At 35.4% G+C, this 21,698-nt stretch overlaps 1 protein-coding gene across 1 annotated transcript; it reads left to right on the top strand.

The window, feature by feature from the left end:
• The first annotated feature begins 9,530 nt into the window (after positions 1–9,530).
• LOC132175376 (uncharacterized) lies at positions 9,531–10,907 on the top strand. The gene is made up of 3 exons (XM_059587314.1): positions 9,531–9,946; positions 10,056–10,195; positions 10,476–10,907. The coding sequence occupies exons 1-3, from the start codon at positions 9,631–9,633 to the stop codon at positions 10,602–10,604; spliced, it is 585 nt and encodes a 194-aa protein (XP_059443297.1). The 5' UTR covers positions 9,531–9,630; the 3' UTR covers positions 10,605–10,907.
• Positions 10,908–21,698: the final 10,791 nt, after the last annotated feature.

Genomic DNA, 21,698 nt, shown 5'->3' with positions numbered 1-21,698 from the left:
CATGTTGGGCCTCGTCTATTAAAGGGGAGTTTGAGTTAACTCGTGAGGAGCATTAAAATATTGGTATTGATTAAATGATAAAATTTTTTCATTTTTATCAGCTTAAGATCTTGAAATAAGTGGTGATTTAACAATAATGCCTTTCTTTCTTTCCTTGGCAGTTCAACGATATTGTGAATGTCCCTTTTTCATCAGAAGCTTTTGTTGCGGGCTGCGTGGCATATTTCCTGGACAACACACTGCATCGGAGGGACGGTGGAATCAGGAAAGACAGAGGTAAACATTGGTGGGACAAGTTCCGGTCCTTCAAAGGTGATACAAGGAGTGAGGAATTTTATTCACTGCCCTTCAATCTAAACAAGTATTTCCCGTCTGTATGATAACGAGCAGCACTGAGTTATAAGGTTATCTTATATTATATTTCTCTGTTGAAGGTTCTCCAAGCTCTTTGTGCAATCTTGTTATAAATCATTGTTGCCTCTATTACTTGTGAATCTTATTTACATGCTAAAGCAGTATAAGATTAGCCTTTCCCTTTATAGGATGCCTTAGAACATTTATTTAATTGTTTTCTTTGCTGTAAATCCAAAGGCAGAACTGGATTTGAACAAGCACTTAAGTAGTTTTATTGCTCTCCACTCTTTTCACTTTTTTCTGGTTTTCTTTTATAGTTATCAGTGCATCTCTATCCATTTCAATTTGACCCAAGTCGTTTAAAGTATTATGATTTTGAATGATATTATAACTGCTTGATTTGTGAGCTTCCTTGTGGAGATTATGTTTTTGAATCATATTGTGCTTGTACAATGACTTAAAAAAATCACTTTAACTTGGTTGCATGTAAGCATAAAAGAGTCAGGTGAGTATTAAGCTTCCCCAATCTCCTAAACAAGATAGAAGTGAGGCCAAGCTTTTATCATTCCTTTCCTTCCAAAGACCACCAGAAAAGGTTAGACGACACCATCTTTCACACTGCTGAATGTTGAAAACGGTGGCGAAACTAAAGTTTTTCTTCTTCAATACAGTTTTCTTTGGGCAGCTGCCTTAGACTTTCCTAATGTGCTTTTTCATGTTTTTCTTGATCTTTTATCTTTCTAGCTAGGTTCTTTCTTATATACTTTTTGTGTACCAACCACCGGGTTGTGACTCTTCCTTTAATAAAATTTTGATTCCTTATAAAAAATTAGATTCAACTCATGGAGCTCCATGGCCCTACACTAATTTAATTTTGATGGAAAATTCAAACTTCAAGTTGCAAACTTCTGCAAGGAACCAGGAAGTGGCAACTTATAGGGGATTGGTGAGCCTGAGAATATGCTATGCAGCATGTTAGGTTTGAGGTTGCTGTGGTATCTGCATGTCATTTTCTAGTGGGTGAAATTGGGTTTGATAGGCCATAGAATTAAGCACCCAATAATTGGTGTCATTTCTGATTAATCAGGTGACAGTACTCCAAATTGATTTGAATTGTGACAGCTACCTACCTCCCAGTGCCTTTTTAAACTCCATTTGACTCAATGATAATAGTATATTATGGAAGGACAGGTCCTGCCAAAAAAATATAAAAGGCAAACGAGTGATCTGATCACCCCTTAAATGGTTGAACCACCAGTTTTGGCCACCTCCGATGGTTCACAAGGTGGCTAACCACCCCTTCACCCACCAAGGAGGTGGTCAGCCACCTCTTCTCCTTTCGTCATTTCTTTTTCTTTGAGGGTTGACGTGGCTCAATTTAGGCCATTTATTTTGACCGAATGGCTCGAATTCCACAAATTATATGTCTTTGAGTGGACCTTGGTATGAGCCAATGGATGTTTATGTGCCTGGAATAATTCATGGGTGGGGAACCATGTGAAAGCAATTGCTTTTAGGTTCAATACAAAATTATGGTTCCAGTTTTAGAAAAAATTAATATTGATTCTAGGCTCCTAATGGCTTAGTTGTTGATGGGGCTGAGGAATTAGGATTCCAACAAGTGGAATTCCAATGGTTCATTATACAAAATTTTATAGATTAGGGTTCATGGAGTATTATTGGGTATAGGATCTCCAAGAACTGGACCACCCCTGCCTTAATAATTGTCGTATAATGACATATTCTTCTTATTATTGTGACATTTAAAGAAAAGATAGTAATCATTTCATTCAAAGAAGGGGGGCTAATTATGGACCATAAGCATATAGAAATGTACCCACAACCCTATCTGGTAAATGCTCTGAAGTTGAGCTTCACTTGAGACAATTTTCACCATTCATTTTTTTACAAGAAAATTTTCTATGATTTTTTTCTTGAAGGCAAGACAAATTCATAAATCTTAATAGGATTACTTACCTTTTGTAGTTAAAAAAATAGTAACAGAAATCCAAAATTTACCCCCGTCTTCTACCTCCACATAAATAGGGTTAGTGCTTAGACATTCTGTTAGCGTTTTCAAGGTTCAGCTATCAGTCTGCCTATTAGAGCATTCCCAATGGAAGAGCTATATTTTTATGTAAAATGGCTTTTCAAAATTCACTTTTATCTAGTTTAGCTATGCCATTTTTAAGTGTCTCTACATCCGATTAGTTATATTTATAAAAAAAGGTGGGAAAAGATTTGAGAAAAAGATAAAGCAGGAGAGAGAAACACTAAAAAATAAAATGGCTCCCTTAAAAAGTGCTGCTACATTTAACTTTTTTTTTAGCTCTTCTAATCAAATTTATATTTTACATATATTTTTGGCTCATCCAATGTGGGAGGTTTTTTGAACATTTGAAGAGCTAGTTTAGATAAAAGTAACATCTGGCTCTTCCATTGGAAATGCTCTTAGATGGTTACGTAGGAATGTTCATCATTATCATTTTCATTACTGGATATAATAATGTCAACCACTAGATTAATTATTAAGAAAATTATCTAATTGGTCTATGGAATTTACGGTTGTAGTAAATAAACTGAAAGCATTGTAAATATTGTTGGGGTAATTAAGGTATCTATTCAAAATGGTTCCTATCATCAACTATTTGACAGAAACATTACATGCACACAAAGATTCACACGTAGCATAGTTGATGACTTTGAGGTAATGTATATGTCCAAAATGATTCATGTCATAAGCCATTTGACGGAAACCATTGGATGCACAATCGAATTCACACGTAGCATAGCTGATGACTAACCCTATTATAAAATTATAGTTTACTCTTTTTTTCTTTTTTTTTTTTTTTTTTTCATGAACTATCACTCGATTATCATATATCTCCATCAACTACCAACTTTACATTACGACCCTATCAAACTACCATTTCGTTACCAAAACCCCCATTCCGTCAGCCAAGGTCGTTAAGTCGGATGGTCAACCCATTACGTGGGCGTAAAGTTGGTAATTGATGGAGGTATATAGTAATCGAGTGGTAGTTCACGAGGAAAAAGATAATTACCCAAAAAAAATGCATATACATTAAAGGCATGTGACGCGCACGTGATGGGTTGACTGTCCGACTTAACGACCTTGATTGACAGAAGGAGATTTTTGGTAACAAAATGGTAGTTTGATGGGGCCATAATATAAAATTGGTAGTTTATGGGGGTATATGATCATCGACTGGTAATTCATGGGGAGAAAGAATAATTTTCCCAAAATTATATATATATTATCGTTCTCTCTCCTCTCAATATATATATATTATCGTTCTCTCTCCTCTCAATTTTTTTTTTCCCTTTTTGTTGTTCTCTTTTCTCCTCTCCTCTCCTCTCTTTCTTTCTCTCCTCTGAAGCATACTTTTCCTTTCTACACGAATTTTTTAAGAAATGATTGTTAGAAAATTTTAATAAAATTATGAACGTTAAGGAAAAACAAAATTTGAAAAAAATATTACCATTACAAATATATGATTTTTTGTAATTAAAATAATGACCATCGAGAAGAGATGGAATTTTTAAAATATGAGTGTTAAGAAAAGACAATTTTCAAAGATATAATTGTTGGAGAAAGAATATTTGAATGGAATAGTGGAAGTGGATAACTAAAATAGAGAGTGAGATATAAATGCTTTAAAAAAGTTGGTAACTAAAATAGAAAAGAAAAAAAAAACATTTTTAAAACTAAAATAGAGAGGAAATTTGCCGAGTTTGATGTGGGGGAGGGGGGATCGCCCCTCACCTAGTAAAGGGGCCGTAAAATAAATTGGGGTTTAAGGTGTAAATTTTCAACAAATTGAGTCTCCAGGCTCCGGCTATGTCATGTGTTAATCAGGGATTAAGTTGTGACATGAATTTGTGTGTACATCTAACGGTTTTTGTCAAAAAGTTGACCACAAGAACCATTTTAGACAAATAACTTACCCTAGAGATATTTAAGATACTTTTGATAGCCCAATGGTTAATTTGGTACAACTACAAACTCTAAGGACTAAATAAGTAGTATTCCCTTAATTTTTTTTATTTTTTTTGGTTGGATCTTAGCAACCAGATTGTTATTGTCCAATTTAAAATAATGTGTACCTAAATATAAACCCTAACTAACAAAACATTGGCTTATTATTTTCATCTATGTTTGTTTCTCTTCCAATGACATAGGCACAAATATAAAAAAAAATTGGTGCCCTAGGCTAACTTCTTGGCTTGTGTCATCCATTTTAGGTACATAAGATGAAAGGGACAAAAATCATCTCACCACAAGAATCCCAAAAATACTCTTCATGCTGTTTGGTGAGGAAGTTGTGATCAGAATGTTAAATGCCAAAGTAATGGCAATGGGGCCTACACAAGTTGCACCCACCCAAATTCAATTCATGAAAAGGAGAAGGAGCTGAATGCCACCCACTTGTTTTATACTAAAATCAAAGCACAAATAATGGCAAAGGTTGGACTTCCCATATAAAATATATGGCTTGGGAGATTTTGTACAAAAGAAGTTAAGATCTTTCTTCAAGTATTTAATGGTTGTAGTCCACCATCTTCTTCAGCTACATTTTTTAGCAAGAAAAAAAAAAAATGCATCATTTAAGGGTGTTGGAAGCCTTCATACCTAAAGCTTTCACATGGCTGGATTCACTTACACATTTCTAGGATTTTGGATCAAATCAGACTATCATTAGTGGCAATAGTGTTTTCTTTTGTGTTGTTATTATTAATTTTCTATCTTTTCTTTTCACTTGAAACTTTTGAAGCCTCATTAGGGTTATTACTTCAAAAAAAAAATTAAAAAATTTACATTACTTGGAGGCATATGAATCCGGATTTTTTCCAATTTCGAGTCCAGGTTGTAAAGGATTCCAATCAATAGGCATAGAGTTTATGGTTGAATCCTCAACAATTAGCTACCCAAATTATTATTGTAAGAGAGTCCATGTGGGATTTAACTGCCCAAATAAGTGATCCGACAAAGGCCTAGGAATCCAAATTTTCTGCAATTCCCTGTTCAGATTGCAGGGGATTCCAATCAATAGGTATAAACCTTATGATTAGATCCACAACAATTGGCTGCCTAGATTACTATTGTGAGAGAGCTAATGTGAGATTCAACTGTTCGGATAAGTGGTTAGACAACTCAAAATTTATTTGGGCAGTTATGTCCCATGTGAGCTCTATCATTATAATAATTTAGACAGCTAATTGCCATAGGTTCCAATCCATAAACCCTAATATGACTAACATTTGAATACTAGCAAAAAAAAATAAGATTTGTCAAAGATTCCTCGGGAGTAGTTTAATTACCATATATATAGAAAGATCTACAAGAGTCTAAGTTGCATTATTTTGAACATTTACTGTTGTTTCTCTTCCGGTTGAAGCAAAGATCATCTCTCTCTGTTTCCCAGGTAGACATTGAAGCTTTCGATGCCCACTGGATTTGGTTGATGCCCAATTTCAAAATACTTCTTTTTAGCTTAGGGAAAAAGGAAATTAACTCTTATTATTATAGTTGTAATTAGGGTTTCAAGATATGGAAAAGTACAATTTGGCATGTGGTTAGATTGATTTCACGTGGGGGAAGGATGTGCTAGCTGTTCTTTCTTAACTATACGAGGTCCTTTGTTTCAGAAGATAAACTATAATAATCTATCAAAATAAAAAATAAAAAAATAACAATAATATAAGAAAAAAGGTTAAAAGATGGGGATTTCAAAAAAAAAAAAAAAAAAAAAAGGGGTTAAAAGGAAAAGATTAAGAAATGGGGATTTCATATTATATACCTGAAAAAGCAAGATTTGATTTGAGAGATCAGTTTTCAATTAGAACTTAAGGAAACAAGTGAGCATGAATGTACTAATTATAGCAGTAACCCTAGAATATTTAATTGAAATATGAGATTAAAAAAAAAAATCAGAAAGAAATTTTGAACTTAAGACTTATAATTATCTTAAAAGTTTAAATTAATAATAAAATAATAATAAATTTAATTAATATTTTAATGCAATCAAATGCAGATGAGGGAAAAGAGGAGGAATTCTTTGGGTAATCTTTCTAATTTATTTATTTCTAATACAACATGAGTTTCTCAAGTAGGTGTGGTCAGACGTGTGATGTTCTTAGTGGGACCAAATTATTTTTCAATCATCAAATTTCAAAGAAGTAGCAAAGAATTTCGAAGACAGAAATTCTGACAGGGTAGTGGCACCACAAGTTGCTGTATTAAGTCCATTTATTCTCAATTTGAAAGACCTAGCACAATTGCATTTATCATTGAATATAAAGAAATTTGTGGATTGGGATCACTCATAATTCTCTATCTCAATTGTAGTCCGCTCGAACTTCAAATGAGAAGGGACCCGATTCAATATTTAAAAGAGAATTCAAACAGATAATTCTAGAAAATCTCGATCAAGAATTTGGCGGATAATGACCCTTTAGGGCCCGAGTCATAACGTGATACGGGCCCTCGATAGAACCTTATTATGGTCATATCACACTGATAAATAGCTTAGTCATGGTTATGGAGGAATTATTTTAAATTTTAGAAATTATTTCTTAGATTATGGGGATCGATTGTTTGTGCCAATGCATGTTAATCTATTATTGCTTTGTCTTTTTTTTTTGGCAAATTTTTATTGTTCTTATGCCAAGAGCTAGAATAAAGCTGAGTTTAAAAATCTCACGTACTATCCATAAAATATTGTTAAAATTATACAAAACATCATGGTTAACAAATAAGAAAATGAAAGAGCTAGAAACCACAATACCTTGAAACCCAAATGACTTTAGAAAATTCCACTAAAAGATTTACCTAAATTATGATTTTCATCATGATTTTGAAAAACATTACTTTAGATGGCATCTTTTTAAATTAGATCATAAATTACATTATGAGTTTCAAACACATAATCAAACCTTAAGAGGGAGTTCAAAATAACTAGTCAAATCTCCATAAACATTTTGACTTATTTACCATGATAATCTCCTTAGATTCATATTCAAAATTCGACTTAGCTCGATAATTTCTCGATACGTGTGAAATGAGAGATTGTGAGCAATTCTTATTTTGCTCGGATAGGTGCCCTAACATTTTTTTTTTTTTTCAGACAGTTGTTTGAACCGTTCGAACATCCATCCGAATAAGATGAGGTCCAAATAGCCTCTCACGTGAAAATTGAGAGATTGTGATCAATTCTTATTCTACTCGGATAGGCATCTGGATACTTTTTCAGACAATTGTTCGAACTATTCGAACATCCATCCGAATAAGAAAAAATCTAAATACCCTCTCACGTGAAGCTACCGCGAGATCAAATACAGGTAAGAACATAACCCCAAACACCCTGTAATAAAGAAAAACACAAACACCTAAAACAAAAAAAAGAAAGAAAAACAAAAAGAAAAGAAAAGAGAAGCCAAGCTTTTGCAATTATTTAGGCTTTAGCAAATGCAAATGGGATCTGCCCTCTTTTTGAAGGACGCTTTTGGATTTTGGAATGTAACGGACAGAAAAAGGTAAACACAAAAGTGCCCCCGAAACCCCCCACGCGCGACACGCACTCATTACGTGTCGAGGGAAGCTCGGTGTGATTTTGATGGTGCCGAGAATAAGGGGCCCACTGCCGAGGCGTCTTTCACGTTTTCTTTCCCTCGCAACACAAAATTTCACGCCGCCCCCTCCTTCTCATCCGTTGGGTGAGTCTCCTCCCCCACTTGTCTTCGCACTCTGCCACGCGCACTTTGGTTGTATCGAATTATATATAATTAAGTATATAAATTTTGTTTAATTTGGAAAAAAAAATATTATTTAATCCAGTTTGTTAAACTAATATTTATTGTCATTTGTCATACTATATTCATTTTTAATAAATAATGTGATATACATATATAATATAGCATCCGATTCTCCTAATCGAATCTTTTCAGTTTAAATTAGGGGTAAAATTGTCATTTTATTTTTTTGGACAATTTTGTCCCACCGTTTTAAGAAACCAGCTCCTTTCAATTTGAACTAGAGAGGATTTGATTTCGCGATTCTCACATAGGTACATTTATCTGAAAATATATGTCAGATTTAATAATTTACTACTCTTTAGATGTCATGTAGATGTGAATAATGAGTCTCTAAATCATGCAATGGGGTAGTGAATGTTAAAACCCAGTTTATCAAGCTCAACTCTTTTGACCTTAAGGTAATAGCTATTGGATTCCCCTTCCCCCCTCTCCCATATTGAAAAGAAAAGAAAAGAAAAGAAAAGGTAATAGCTAGGATGGATGAACTATGGTTAATTGAAGTTTAAATTAACAAGAATTACCAAGAAAAAGAAAATGCTTGAAAACTATGATACTGTCTTAGACTAATGATGAGAATTCTGATATATATATATATATATATATATATATATATATATAAGAAGAGCTTATTCACTTTTGTTTGACATCATTAATTAAATGAGTTGTATTCATGTTGATTTGTTTAAACCTATGTTGACCTTTCCTCCCCCTTCCAAAAAAAAAATAAATAAAAATTCCTTTGCACCAATGTTTTTCATCATATGAATTTTGGCACAAAAATTCTTCAAATGCTAATAATAACTAGTCATGCATCATATTTTGCATTTTGCATGCATTTTTGATGATATGACCAACTTAGGGAGGAAGAGGACGATTGTGATTCGAACTAGTGACTTCTGCTTTATGAGACGTGATTTCCAATCGATTGATTTACCTTTGAGGCCATTTGTTTTATGTTATTAAGTTAAAAGACATAAACAAACAATTAAAAAAAAAAAACTATTTTCATCTTATAAAATTTGACATTGCATGAAAGGCACTGAGGATTTACCTTATCAAGCCACATCTCATCCACATGTAACGGACCAAAACACCTATGGCCCTACTTCCTTTTGTCTCCTCAGCCGACCATCCATATCTCACCACATAATGCCATGTTAGGACAATCATGCCACCATGTCATCACTTTAATTCCCAAACTGCCATTGATTCCCATAATGTCTCTCACACTGTCACACATTATCATTACCATACAACATTTTTTACCCTTAGTCGGTTTCTTTTATTTTTGGTCATTTACTTCTACCAAGTGGTGGGTGGTGGGTATAAAGAGGCTGCTACATACTTGAGCTTTAATTTGTTCATTGGTTTCCTCATCACCATCTTCTTCTTCTTCCTTCTTCTTCTTCTATAGAGAGAGAGAGAGAGAGGCACAGAGAGATGGGGAATTGCCAAGCCATTGATGCAGCAACGCTAGAGCTACAACACCCAAATGGGAAAGTGGATAAGTTTTATTGGTCTGTGAGCGCAAGTGAGATCATGAAGATGAATCCTGGTCACTATGTTGCTCTGCTCATCTCCACCGCCTTGTGTCCATCCAACAATGGCAAGGAAGATTGCACGGCAAAGAATGACATCATCATCAACAAAAACAACAACAATAATAACAACCAGGTTCGTGTAACAAGGATCAAGCTGCTCAGACCGACAGACACCCTTGTTCTTGGACAAGTTTATAGACTCATCACAGCTCAAGGTATGTTGGTTAATTTCTTTCCCTGTGTTTTTTTGTTTGTTTGTGGGGGAGAGTGTTAATTTTGAGCATAATCTGACATCAAAATCCAATTTTGCTTTGTGGGTTGTAGAGGTTATGAAAGGGTTGTGGGCAAAGAAGCAAGCAAAGATGAAGAAAAACCAGTCAGAATCAGGAGAGAAGACAGAGAGGGTAAAGGAGAAGTCAGAGACAACAGCAAGAAGATCTGAGCAGGAGAAGGCCGACAACCATGTAAAACTTCAATAAACAGTAATTTTGTTTGTTGGTTCTGAATCAAGTAGTTAATCATATATTTAAATTAATGGTTTTCAAGTACAACATAATCAGAAAAAATTACATTAAAAATAAACTAATTCAGAAGATGGGCATAAAAATAATAGCAGATGCTTGAGCTCCCTTAAGTCAGAGGCTAAAAATGATTAAAATGAAGAATAATATGTGCTGTTGAAAGCCCCATGTGCAAATATTTACTATTCATTATCACTCAACAGATTATGTCATTGCATTTCAGGTGAGCAAGCATGAGAGACACCGATCATCGAGGACACCAACACCAACATCATCAACAAACAACTCTGCCACAGCCAGGCCAAGAACATGGCAACCATCGTTGCACAGCATCTCAGAGGCTGCCAGTTGACCATGTTTTCCAATCCTTTTAAACATGCTAATTGCTTGCTGCGTAAAAGACACAGAAGCTATGGATCACTACACCTGTTCAATTTATCCATCCTGGCTACTACACATGACCCCTTAAACCTATGGAAATAATTTTGGTGGATTCTGGGAGGGCAAGTTGTGAGACGAGTGATCAAAATTTTTTTTTTTTTTTTCCTATTTCAGAGATCTGGGTAATGCATAAATTGTGTATAGCAAAGGGGCACATGTCCAATATCATTGTAATCAAATGGTCTTGTGGAATGGAAGTAGACGCCTTGTTAGACATATAATTGCTAATGCAACATTTGACTGATTAACGGAAAAGCCAAAATAATCCAAATGTACCGTCACGGAGTGCTTGCCCGATTACAATTTGATAGGCAATTGAGAGAGGCTTCAGATAAGTTTCACCTATTTAAAAAGATATTTGGATAGTCAAAACACATGTTTGAGCATGTGGGTCTCATCGAGAGCCTCTCCTAATTGTAGTTCAACACAATTGTAATCAAATGATCTTGTGAAATGGAAGTAGATGCCTTGTTAGACATGTAATTGCTAATGCAACATATGATTGATTAATGGAAAAGCCAGAATAATTCAAATGTATCGTTACCGGGTGCCTGCTCGATTGCAATCTGACATGCAATTGAGAGAGGCTTCCAATAAGGTTCACATGTTTGAAAAAAGACATTTGGATAGTAAAAACACATGTTCAAACATGTGGGTCGCATCGAGAGCCTCTCACAATTGTAGCTCAACGCCATTATAATCAAATGGTCATGTGAAATGGAAGTAGACGCCTGTTAGACATGTAATTGCTTACGCAACATATGACTGATTAACGGAAAACTCAAAATAATTCAAATGTACAGTTATCGGGTGCCTGTTCGATTACAATTCGACACGCAATTGAGAGAGGCTTCCGATAAAGTTAACCATTTTAAAAATGATATTTGGATAATCAAAACACCTGTAAAAGCACGTGGGTCTTATCGAGAGCCTCTCACAATTGTAGATGAGAGATTATAGTCAATCCTGACAAGGGTAAAAGTCATCATACATTAAATGCAGCTTCTGCTATGTCTGTCCTACACTTTATGTCTTTGTAACTAATAATTCTGAAACTATAACAGTTTTTTTTATTTATTTCTCTACTGTACAATAAATCTACTACTAAGAAGCAAATAACATATATACAACCAAAATACAAGGACCAGAAGTTCTAGTCGTTGCTTTGAATTGTCAAACTGATTATAAATTAGGACAAGGCAACCGACGACCATTGACATTCAACAACTTCCCATTTATGATCAAAATAGATTCCATGGATGTGTCCCTGTAAGAGATATGAACAATGTGATCATGTTAATTTATATAATCAAGCCTGCTAGTAGAGAAAGGGCATCAGTAATCTGAACAAAACTGCTCACGTAATCATGTACTCAGCTTGTGTGTGTTCCACTTTAATTTGACTGATGTGTGTGCGTCTTTTAATGTAAAAAGCACTTCTATGAAGTATTCAACTAGGCATTGTCTAGTTCATAGTTATCAATCTATTACATCCCCAATTCCCAATTGACTTCTCATGCTTTTTTATTTTTTATTTTATTTTATTTTTTATTTTTAGAATAAAAGATGACATATTATGATATTAAAATAAAGATTCTGAATTTGAATTTTTTACTTATTGAGTCTCACATTTTGAGGAAAAAATTGAGCTCACACATGAAAAAGAGTGTTAGAATATTAATTAAATTTTTTATTTTTTATTCGCTTTAAATTTTTGGAATAAGGGTTCGTTTGAATTTGCGATTCTGTGATTTAAAAAAAAAAAAATGAAAACACGATTTTTTTTTTTTTAAATAGTATAGTTAAGCATATAGTAAAATCACATTTTGGCTTTGAAAATTGCATGTTTTTAAAAGCACACCCCATTTATGCAACTAAAAAATGTAAAATTTATCACATTTTCAAACCGCCATTAAAAGAAAAAAAAACTCATAAATGAGACTTTTGGCCATTTTGTTTAAAAACGCACTTTTAAAGAGCTAAATGGACTCTAAGCGGTGATTTAACATCCTAGCTGGTGTCAAGTTTTGACGCCGGGTAAAACTAGGATTGTTCTGACAGCGTATAAAAGCAGTAGAAACTAAGATTTGAACAGGCTTGTGATACGGGTTCTCGAAATTGGATTTTGAATTGCGACCGTCAATATCGCAATACATCTCCAAGTTTTGCGCCGCTAGACGCTGGGTTAACTCCGCAACCTGCCTTTGCAAATCTTCAATCATCACGTCTTGTATACTGCGCTCATGGTAAGGGACTTCCTCCTTCGGAACCTGTCCACGTCGACCACGACCACTAGTCATGAAAAACTAATGAAAAAATTCATCCCAAGAAGACGCTAAGTTCTGATACCAACTGACGCCGGGCAGAACTAGGATTGTTCTGACAGCGTATAAAAGCAGCAGAAACTAAGATTTGAAGATAGAAAAGGGAATTCAGGAAGAGAGAAAATAACAAGTAGGGAAGAGAAAATCCTTAAGTGCCCAAAATAAGCAAACAGAGAAATAACTCTGATAGACTTAAATTTAATTGATAGTATAAATTGGATTGAAAAACAACAAAAACTAGATGCCTTTATATAGGCTAGGCACCTCCTAAACTAACAAGGAAAAGGAAAAGCAAACCTAATTGGAAAATGAAAACAAATCCTAATAGGAAAAGGAAAACAAATCCTAATAGAAAAGTAAAAACTCAATCCTTATTGAAAAGGAAAACTAAAACACACATGCATAATTAAAATAACAATTTTCTAAAATTCTTCCTGCATCAAGTTTCAATAAAAAAAGATTGAAAATTGTTTACACCATCACATAAACATTAATTTCATTTGCATCTCACAAACTGTAAAGCAAGAGAATTCACAGTAATTTTTTTTTTTTTTTAACATGTTCATCTTCAACTGCTTTAGACCAAAAGGGGCAGTAAAGAAAAGCTTGCAAACAGGGCAGATAAGATAAAGTCATAGCAAGGGCAAGATAAGATACAGAATGGGTTTGTCAGAAGAAAAATATCAGCATTCGGCTTCAGAAGCTTCTTCCAATTCAGCCAAAAAAGGTTACGTAATCCCTGTCATCATCATGCCTGTACATTTTTTTTTTTTTTTTGACTTTGAGACAGCCATCAAATTGACCTTTTTTTTTATTGCAAATCTTCCACACCACCCATGGCATGATTGGTTTCCCTTCAAAGCCCAGAGAAAGAGAGGGCAAAGGTAGTAAAAGCAAAAAAAGATGGCTTTTTTTTCTTTCCCCTTTTTTTCACTCAAAGACATTGCATGCTCCACTTTGTAGACTAGTTTGAGTGAGTAGGACAATTGCATCCAGCTCACTATATATGCAAGCATTTTTGTATATATGAGTTCTGAATTGGGTGCATTACACACCTTCAGATCCTGCAAAAGTGCATAGAATTCCTTCCATGCGGGCCATCAATTGTTTGCTACCTTTTGGCAAATACATAGCATCATACAAAATTTGTCTCTGTTTTGAACAATAAACAAATATAATCAGATTCTAATGAAGTTTTGGAAAAGCATCTTCTTTTTTGACACATTGTGTAGACTTTGCTGTACCACATTGAGCTAGCTGTCTCTAACATCTTCCTCCAGTTGAGTCTCCCATTATTTGTTCATATACTCAAACTACCTCCTTTAAATTATAAAGAGTATTTTCGTGGGCGGAATTAAAACTTTTAGTTTGTGGGAACAAATTTTTTTTAAAAAAAATTCTTTGGGGGACAAAATTTAATTTTTAAAGGTTTTTTTTTTTTTTTATATATATATAATTATTTTTTTGGGACCATCTTATGGCTTGGGGGCTGGGGACCCCCAAGCCGGATATCTTCCTTTGTAGGCTTGTCCATGCAATGAAAGCATCACTTTCATATTATTTGTTAGCAAGGATGGAACCAGAATTTCTCATTAGATGACCAAAGCGTAAATGAGGGGTCAAACCTAATTTTTTTAAGTGGTGATGCAATGTTTGGTCCACATTACTGTTTGTTAGCGATATTTCTTCGTAGTCAAGCTTTGAGTTGAATCTCTATGCATTTGAATCTCTGTGCATCAATGGTATTCTTGCAAAATGAGAATACGGTCAAAGAGTTTTCGGTTGAGGACGAAGACTCTCCAATGCCTAAGCTAATTAGCATCTTGTATGTGAATAAAAATATATAATGATAATATGCCTCTAATATCAGATAATTTGTGTGTGTAAAGTGAGATATATGAAAGGGAGTGAGGGAGGTTATGGAGAAATATGAGTCTCCTCCAGAGAGGAGACGTGGAGAGAGTCCGGAAGAAAGGGAGACATTTCTCCTTTTATAAGCCAATGGGGACACGTGCCACCATATGAATGGACAATGACAAAATGGTAAATGAATATAACTAGATGGGCATATTTTCTCCCTAGCAATAAGTATAAATGACGGAACTAGAAACTCCAAGATGCTAGGATATTACTTAACCCAAAAACTTAAACTTGCGAATTTCAACCAAACAACATTATGCTAATCACTTAGATTTGTGAATTTACGTGGAATTTAAACTCTTACACCTATTGATGCAGCACAAAAGAAGGCATGTACATGAACACTTTTCACAGTCCAAAAGCTATATCTCCATTTCCTGATAGCAAAACAAAATCCACATTGTTTTTCTGAAACCACTTCGGCATGTGAAAGCGACCCTTCAAAGTGATCATCTTGTTCTAAAGCAATTTTCATACCTTGCTTACATTGGAAGAAAGAAACACACTACCAACAAGTCAATCATCACAAGAACAGACTCTTTATCTTCAGAAAGTACATGTGGAGACGAAAACGATCTCTATCTATCACTTCCCCACCATAAACTATCTCTATCTATTGCTTGAGCTGAGTAGAGTTACGGCACTCCAAAGCATTTTGTGGACAAGTTTTGAATGAGAAGCAAGGTATTTTTGTTTTGGAACTTCTGATTTAAGCCATATGGTAATGAGGAGTGCGACAGAGAGATAGATTATTGCTTAGGCTGCTCGTTTCCCAGTTTCGATTTCTTATAGTTGTTTGTAGTAGTGAGAATTTTGTATCCGTGCGATGAACCTCGAGATCGTGCCCAAGTTGAGGTGTACTCGACAAGTATGGGTTCTTGGAGAGTATTCGATGCCATTGTGCCCTGTTTAATCTGGAAACTTAACTGTTCGGTAATTTTGAAAGGAGTGCCATATTGGATTGGTCATGAGTACAATAATATTCTTTTGACATGGGCAAGGAGGTGTTTCAGCAGGCAGAGGTTCTTAGAAGAAGCTCGGGGTATTGAATGAATCCCTGGCTTTAATCTGCAATCATTGGAGGGAACACGTGAGAAATTTCGTTGACTTTTGGGTGATGACGAAAGATGATGATGGGGTTGACGAGCGTTGGATCAAAGTGCAGAGGATTGGACCTTCCAAGTTTTTGGATGCTGCTGGGGTGTTGGAGAGATGGCGTGGTCGTATGGCAGAATAATAACGATTAGTTGTTGGTGTATAATCCTAATATCAAAGCAGTAAACAAACTTTCACCTTATGGGGTGGTTCCCACGCTTTTTTCTACCTGCGTTTTTACTTACATGGAGAGCCTAGTTCCTCTGTGAGGAAATAAAGATATGTAACAGAGCCCAAATTTGTTTGATTTTCTTGCAGACCCTTTTATGTTCAATCTGATCATCTGATCTTATTTATCAAACCTTAATTTCTCTATAAATATTATTATTGTAATACGGTATAATATATTTCAATAATCCTCATCTATAACCATTTGAATTCAAATAGAATTTGATCACTTTAAATATATTCTTATATGAAAAACGCTAAACAAATAAATATCACAATTTATGCGAAATTAATGGATATTTATAAAAGCAAACAATTACCAAAATAAGAACAATCACACACAAATATTTTGGTGACGAAGAGGAAACCTTTTAAAAAAGGCTATAAAAGTAAAACCTCTCCGGGAGCAGTCAAACCCAGGAAATCACTATCAAAAGATTATCCAGAGATTACAGACACTAGGAACACTCACAACTCTATGCAAGCCTTTGACTTTGTAAGATCGACAAGCCTCCAACTCGTCTCCTTGCTTACAATCTTCTTCAACGTGATTCTCCTTTACCGGATCCTTTCGATAGACTTCTCAATGAAGCGCACAATGAAACTAACAAAATCCTCTAAGAGGAATAATTAGGCTTACACAGATCTTCTCTCTAAGCACAGTCTCTCACAAAACCTTGGGTGAAATTTCGTGTCTCTCTCTTCTATAAAGTTGTATTTATATCACATACAAAACCCTAGACCTGGGCCCACATAAAACAGACGTTTTGGGCATGATTTCTACGAGGTGTCCAGACAGCGTTAGTGCTTGTACGGACAGGACCTTGCGAGCAACCAAAAACATGCTTGCTGGAATTTGTGTCCAGACAGCCTAGCAGCCTGTCCGGACACCCCCTGCAGAGGAGAGTTACCTGACATTCCATCGGTCCTTGATCAACAGCTCCGATCGATGAGTGTTTGTGGTCCAACTTTGCAGGGATCATGACACATGAATCCACATTATGAACGGTGGAGATTGGATTCTGAGCATTTTATATCAATGTTTAAGCCCGTGGACAATAGCCTCAGCATTTTGAAACCGAATTAAACCAACAAAAATACTAACATTATCTTATAGATAAGTGTAAAGTTCAAACGTGTACTTCATTTAAGATTGAGCCTATCACTCAGTTGAGTAAGGACAAAACTATGTTTTCAATCACTTTATATTCTATTGTAGTTTTTATTATTCTCTTTTATCTCTTTGCTTCTGCTCTCTTTTCATTGCTTTATATATTTCTACACTAATAAGGTAGGCAAAAAATTTTAGTGTTGCCACTCAATGTATAAAGTTTCATGCACTAAACCTTCAAGTGCACGAAATAATTAATTGGCAGAGACATGCTATTAATATCCACCTAGGATGAGAAGAATACTAGCTCGGAGAGCCCCTAGCATTTTTCTTTTTATTTAGTTGCAACAAGCATGAAAAATGCTCATTAGTTAATTTTAGCAAGGAATTGAACTAATTTTGAAAGTGTAATAATTAATTAATTGACTCAACTTCTTTAATTGATACGATTGAGATATGGTACTGCCTACTAGCATTAGCAAATTAAAAAGAGGGGTTATGCGATCTTTCTTAAAATGGTTTCACCCCCTCTCCTTATATGGGGCATCTGCTAACAAGATGAAAAATAATGTTTTACTGAGAGATCTTGTAGCCTTGTAGGTGAAAACTAATGTTCAAACTAAGGTTACATTTGGTACGTTAGAATACTAATTATTTATAATTAAGAATAAGTATTACGAAGAATACAAGAAGCTGAAATAAAATGATCATTCGTATTTATTTGTTTGATGACAATACAAGAATGACCAAATTTTTTAATTGGAATAAAATCATATTTGAAATTTTTCTAAAATACGTTTACTTTTTTTTAAAAAAAAAAATCTCAAAAAGCCACTATTATTTTGGTTACCATCTTGATGATTACAGGGTGGTGAGGATTTGGTATTCCCGGGATGAACCTCCAAATCATGCCGAAGCTGAGGTGTACTAGCTGAGTACAGGTTCTTGGAGAGTAGTCGATGCCATTGTGCCCTGTTCAATCGGGCCGTATTATATGTGTTCGGCAATCCTGAAAGGAATGCCATATTGGCTGGGCCTTGAACTTTTTAGGGAAAACACAAGTGTTGAAATTAAGGAGTCTGTGGTATGTTTTGACATGGGGAATGAGGTGTTTCGGCAGGTGCATGTCCCAGATGCTGAAGGTTCTTACTCTGTCTACAGGAAGGAGCTCGGGGTACTCCATGAATCCCTGGCTATAATCTACTATCCTTGGCGACGTTGGCGTGAACAAACCAGCAATTTCGTTGAAATTTGGGTGATGAAAGTTGACGATTGTTGGATCAAAGTAGAGATGATTGGACCCTTTTCCAAGTATTGGGATCCCCCTTGGGTGTTGGAAAGATGGGGTGATCGTATGGCAGAATGGTAAGGAGTTGTTAGTGTATGACCCTAATACCAGAGCAGTAAACGGACTTTCCATATATGGGGTGGTTTCGAAGTTTTTTTCTGTGAGGGTTTCTACTTACATGGAGAACCTACTTGCTCTATGAATGGAGGAAACAAAGATCTGTAACACAGGCCTAATTTGTTTGATGTGCTTGCAGACCCCTTTATGTTCAATCTGATCACTCCTGTAATTCTTTTGTATTAAAAAAATATTAATTAAATTTATATTTTTCTATCGATATAAGGTTTTGAAATAAGCCGTGAGTAACTTAACACTAAACAAAATTTTCCTTTTTCATAGCACAAAACACGCACAAAATATAAAATACTTCTCAAGAAAAATAAGATACAATTGTGTAACTTAGTGGGTTATTAGTGTTGTTTTTGTTGAGAAGTATTTTCTATTTTGTGCTGTTACTAACTTCGTCGGTTATTAGTGTTAGTATGATGCATTAGTTGTCTAATAAAAGTTAGTTGGATATAGATCATATAATTAAACCATGCACCCATTTGTCTAATACTTTGTTTATAGAAGAATTATTGTAGAATCCTACTAAATCCAAGATATGAATGTTTGATTTCGGTGTCTGTAAATAGAGTAATGCTAGTACCCTTTGCAGTCGCTTTACACCACTTAGTTGATGTGGTGTGTTTTAAATGATTTTTTTTTTTTAATTAAAGTGATTGACATGAGAAGTAGCAACTTACAACACGTCACGTTAGTAGGTGTATAATGAATATAAAAAGTAGCATTATTTATATAAATATTAAATATTAGTTAATTATTTATTTATTAAAAATGTGTTTATAATAATAATAAGAAAGGTGATTTATTGTTCCTAGGAGTGTAATTATTAAATCGTTAGGGTAGATGTAGGTGTGCAAGACTTTGTCCCCTCCATGTGCATCAATTAATTAAAAAAAAAAAAAAAAAGCAGTAAAAATATGGTTATTTTACAAGTTTTGTATAATGTCGTCTCAAGTGGTTGTAAGATTTTTGGGCTGGGCTTGTCAAGACCATTGCTCTGCGGAGCCCATTTCCATGCTCTGCGTGGAAACTTTATCTGATATTGCAAAGGCCATTCTACAACATACCACATTCGGCTTGGGCTCCTTTAATGCATCTAGTGGGCTGTTTTAATGCCTTGGCCTTGGTCTCTCTATATTTGCAGTGGGCTCTTTAAATGAAGTGGCCTTATATGTAATGAAATATTCATACAGAATAATTAGTCCGAACTTTTTTTTTTTTTTAAATAATAATAATTAATTTAGTTTCTTTTGTTGGACTATGTTTTGGGATTTATCTGGACACTAGCCATGGCCCGAGCCCAGGATACGGGCTCTTGACCTAAAGCATTTTCAACTTGAATGCATCCCAATATCCCATCCAAATCCAATCCACATTACAGGAGGGCAGAGACAAAGACGCCGACTAAACACGCACACACACAACCAGAACATAAATACGTGTAAATTGAGTCTTAAACACTAATCTTCTTGATCTAGACCAGCTATTAAGGAACATGAAGTAGTTTAGTTTATATTTGTTTGTATTAAAGCTCTCTAGTTTGTGTTAGTTCTCCTAGTTCTAGTTGTGTTAGCTCTTCTAGTTCTAGTTGTATTAGTTATCCTCTTAGATTTCAATTGTAACTCTTTGCTTATATATACAATAAGAACAAAACAGAGATTTCGTTCCGCCAAAAGCAAATTTCGCAAGAGCCTTCCTTTTACGTTCCCGGCCTGCTCCCATACCTTCCGCACCAATTTTTTTTTTCTCTCCTTCCTATATCACTGCACACACCTTTCAGTGATACTTTTGAAAATAATTAGAGAAACTGTTTTTGGTTGCTTGACCAAAACAGTGTTGGATTTCCTTTTTATAATACAATACAGATGACCATCTAAATGGTAAGTGTAGAATTACAATGGTAAGTGTATGAATGAGTGACAGCTAAAAGGAAAGCAATAAACCTAATACAACTATTGCTAAGATATTTACAGCCAAGGAAATTCAAATAATTCAGAATAAGGAAAGAAAGTATTGTAAACAAGGGAAATTGTCATCACTGGCTGTCAAGGTGATTTGATGAGTCCTCATCTGTCTCAACGTGATTCTCGAAGGGAGATGTAGGAGCTGCTGTGATTTGGTATTGTTGCTGATTTTCAGGGATACCCTTAACACCCCCCCGCAAACTGATGGGAGGAGCGACCTTCAGTTTGTCACGTAAGAAGCAAAAACGATCAGCAGTGTGTCCCTTGGTGAAGATATCAGCGACTTGATCCAAGGTGGACACATACCGAATGTTAATGTCACGGTTGGTAACTTTTTCCCGAATAAAGTGAATATCCACCTCAATATGTTTAGTTCGAGCGTGAGATACTGGGTTAGAGGCGAGGGCAAGAGCACCTGAATTGTCACACCAAAGGACTGGAGGAGATGGGAGAGAGACCTTCAGTTCTTTGATAAGCATGCGGAGCCAGAGCATTTCAGCAGTGGCAAGGGCCATGGATCGATACTCGGCTTCAGTACTAGAGCGAGATACCACATGTTGTTTCTTGGCGGACCAAGAAATTAAATTGGAGCCTAAGAAGATGCTGTAACCAGTCGTGGAGCGTCTATCATCGGGGTTGCCAACCCAATCAGAGTCGCAGAAGGCAGTGAGAGTAATGTCACCTTTGTAGAAATGAAGGCCAAAATCAACTGTGCCTTTCAAATAGCGCAACACACGTTTGGCTGCTGTCCAGTGCACGGAAGTGGGAGCATGCATGTGCTGACATAACTGGTTGACTGAGTAGGCAAGGTCCGGCCGTGTGAAAGTAACATATTGGAGGGCACCCACAACTTGCCGATATTCAGTGGGATTGAGCAAAACATCCCCATCAAATTTTGACATTTTGGAACCAGCTATACAAGGAGCTCGATAAGGCTTGGAATTGGTCA

Source organism: Corylus avellana, chromosome ca3 (assembly GCF_901000735.1).
Source record: "Corylus avellana chromosome ca3, CavTom2PMs-1.0".
NCBI classification, from domain to species: Eukaryota; Viridiplantae; Streptophyta; class Magnoliopsida; order Fagales; family Betulaceae; genus Corylus; species Corylus avellana.
Note: the sequence above shows the minus strand (reverse complement) of the source record. Positions and strands in the feature narration are given on the sequence as shown.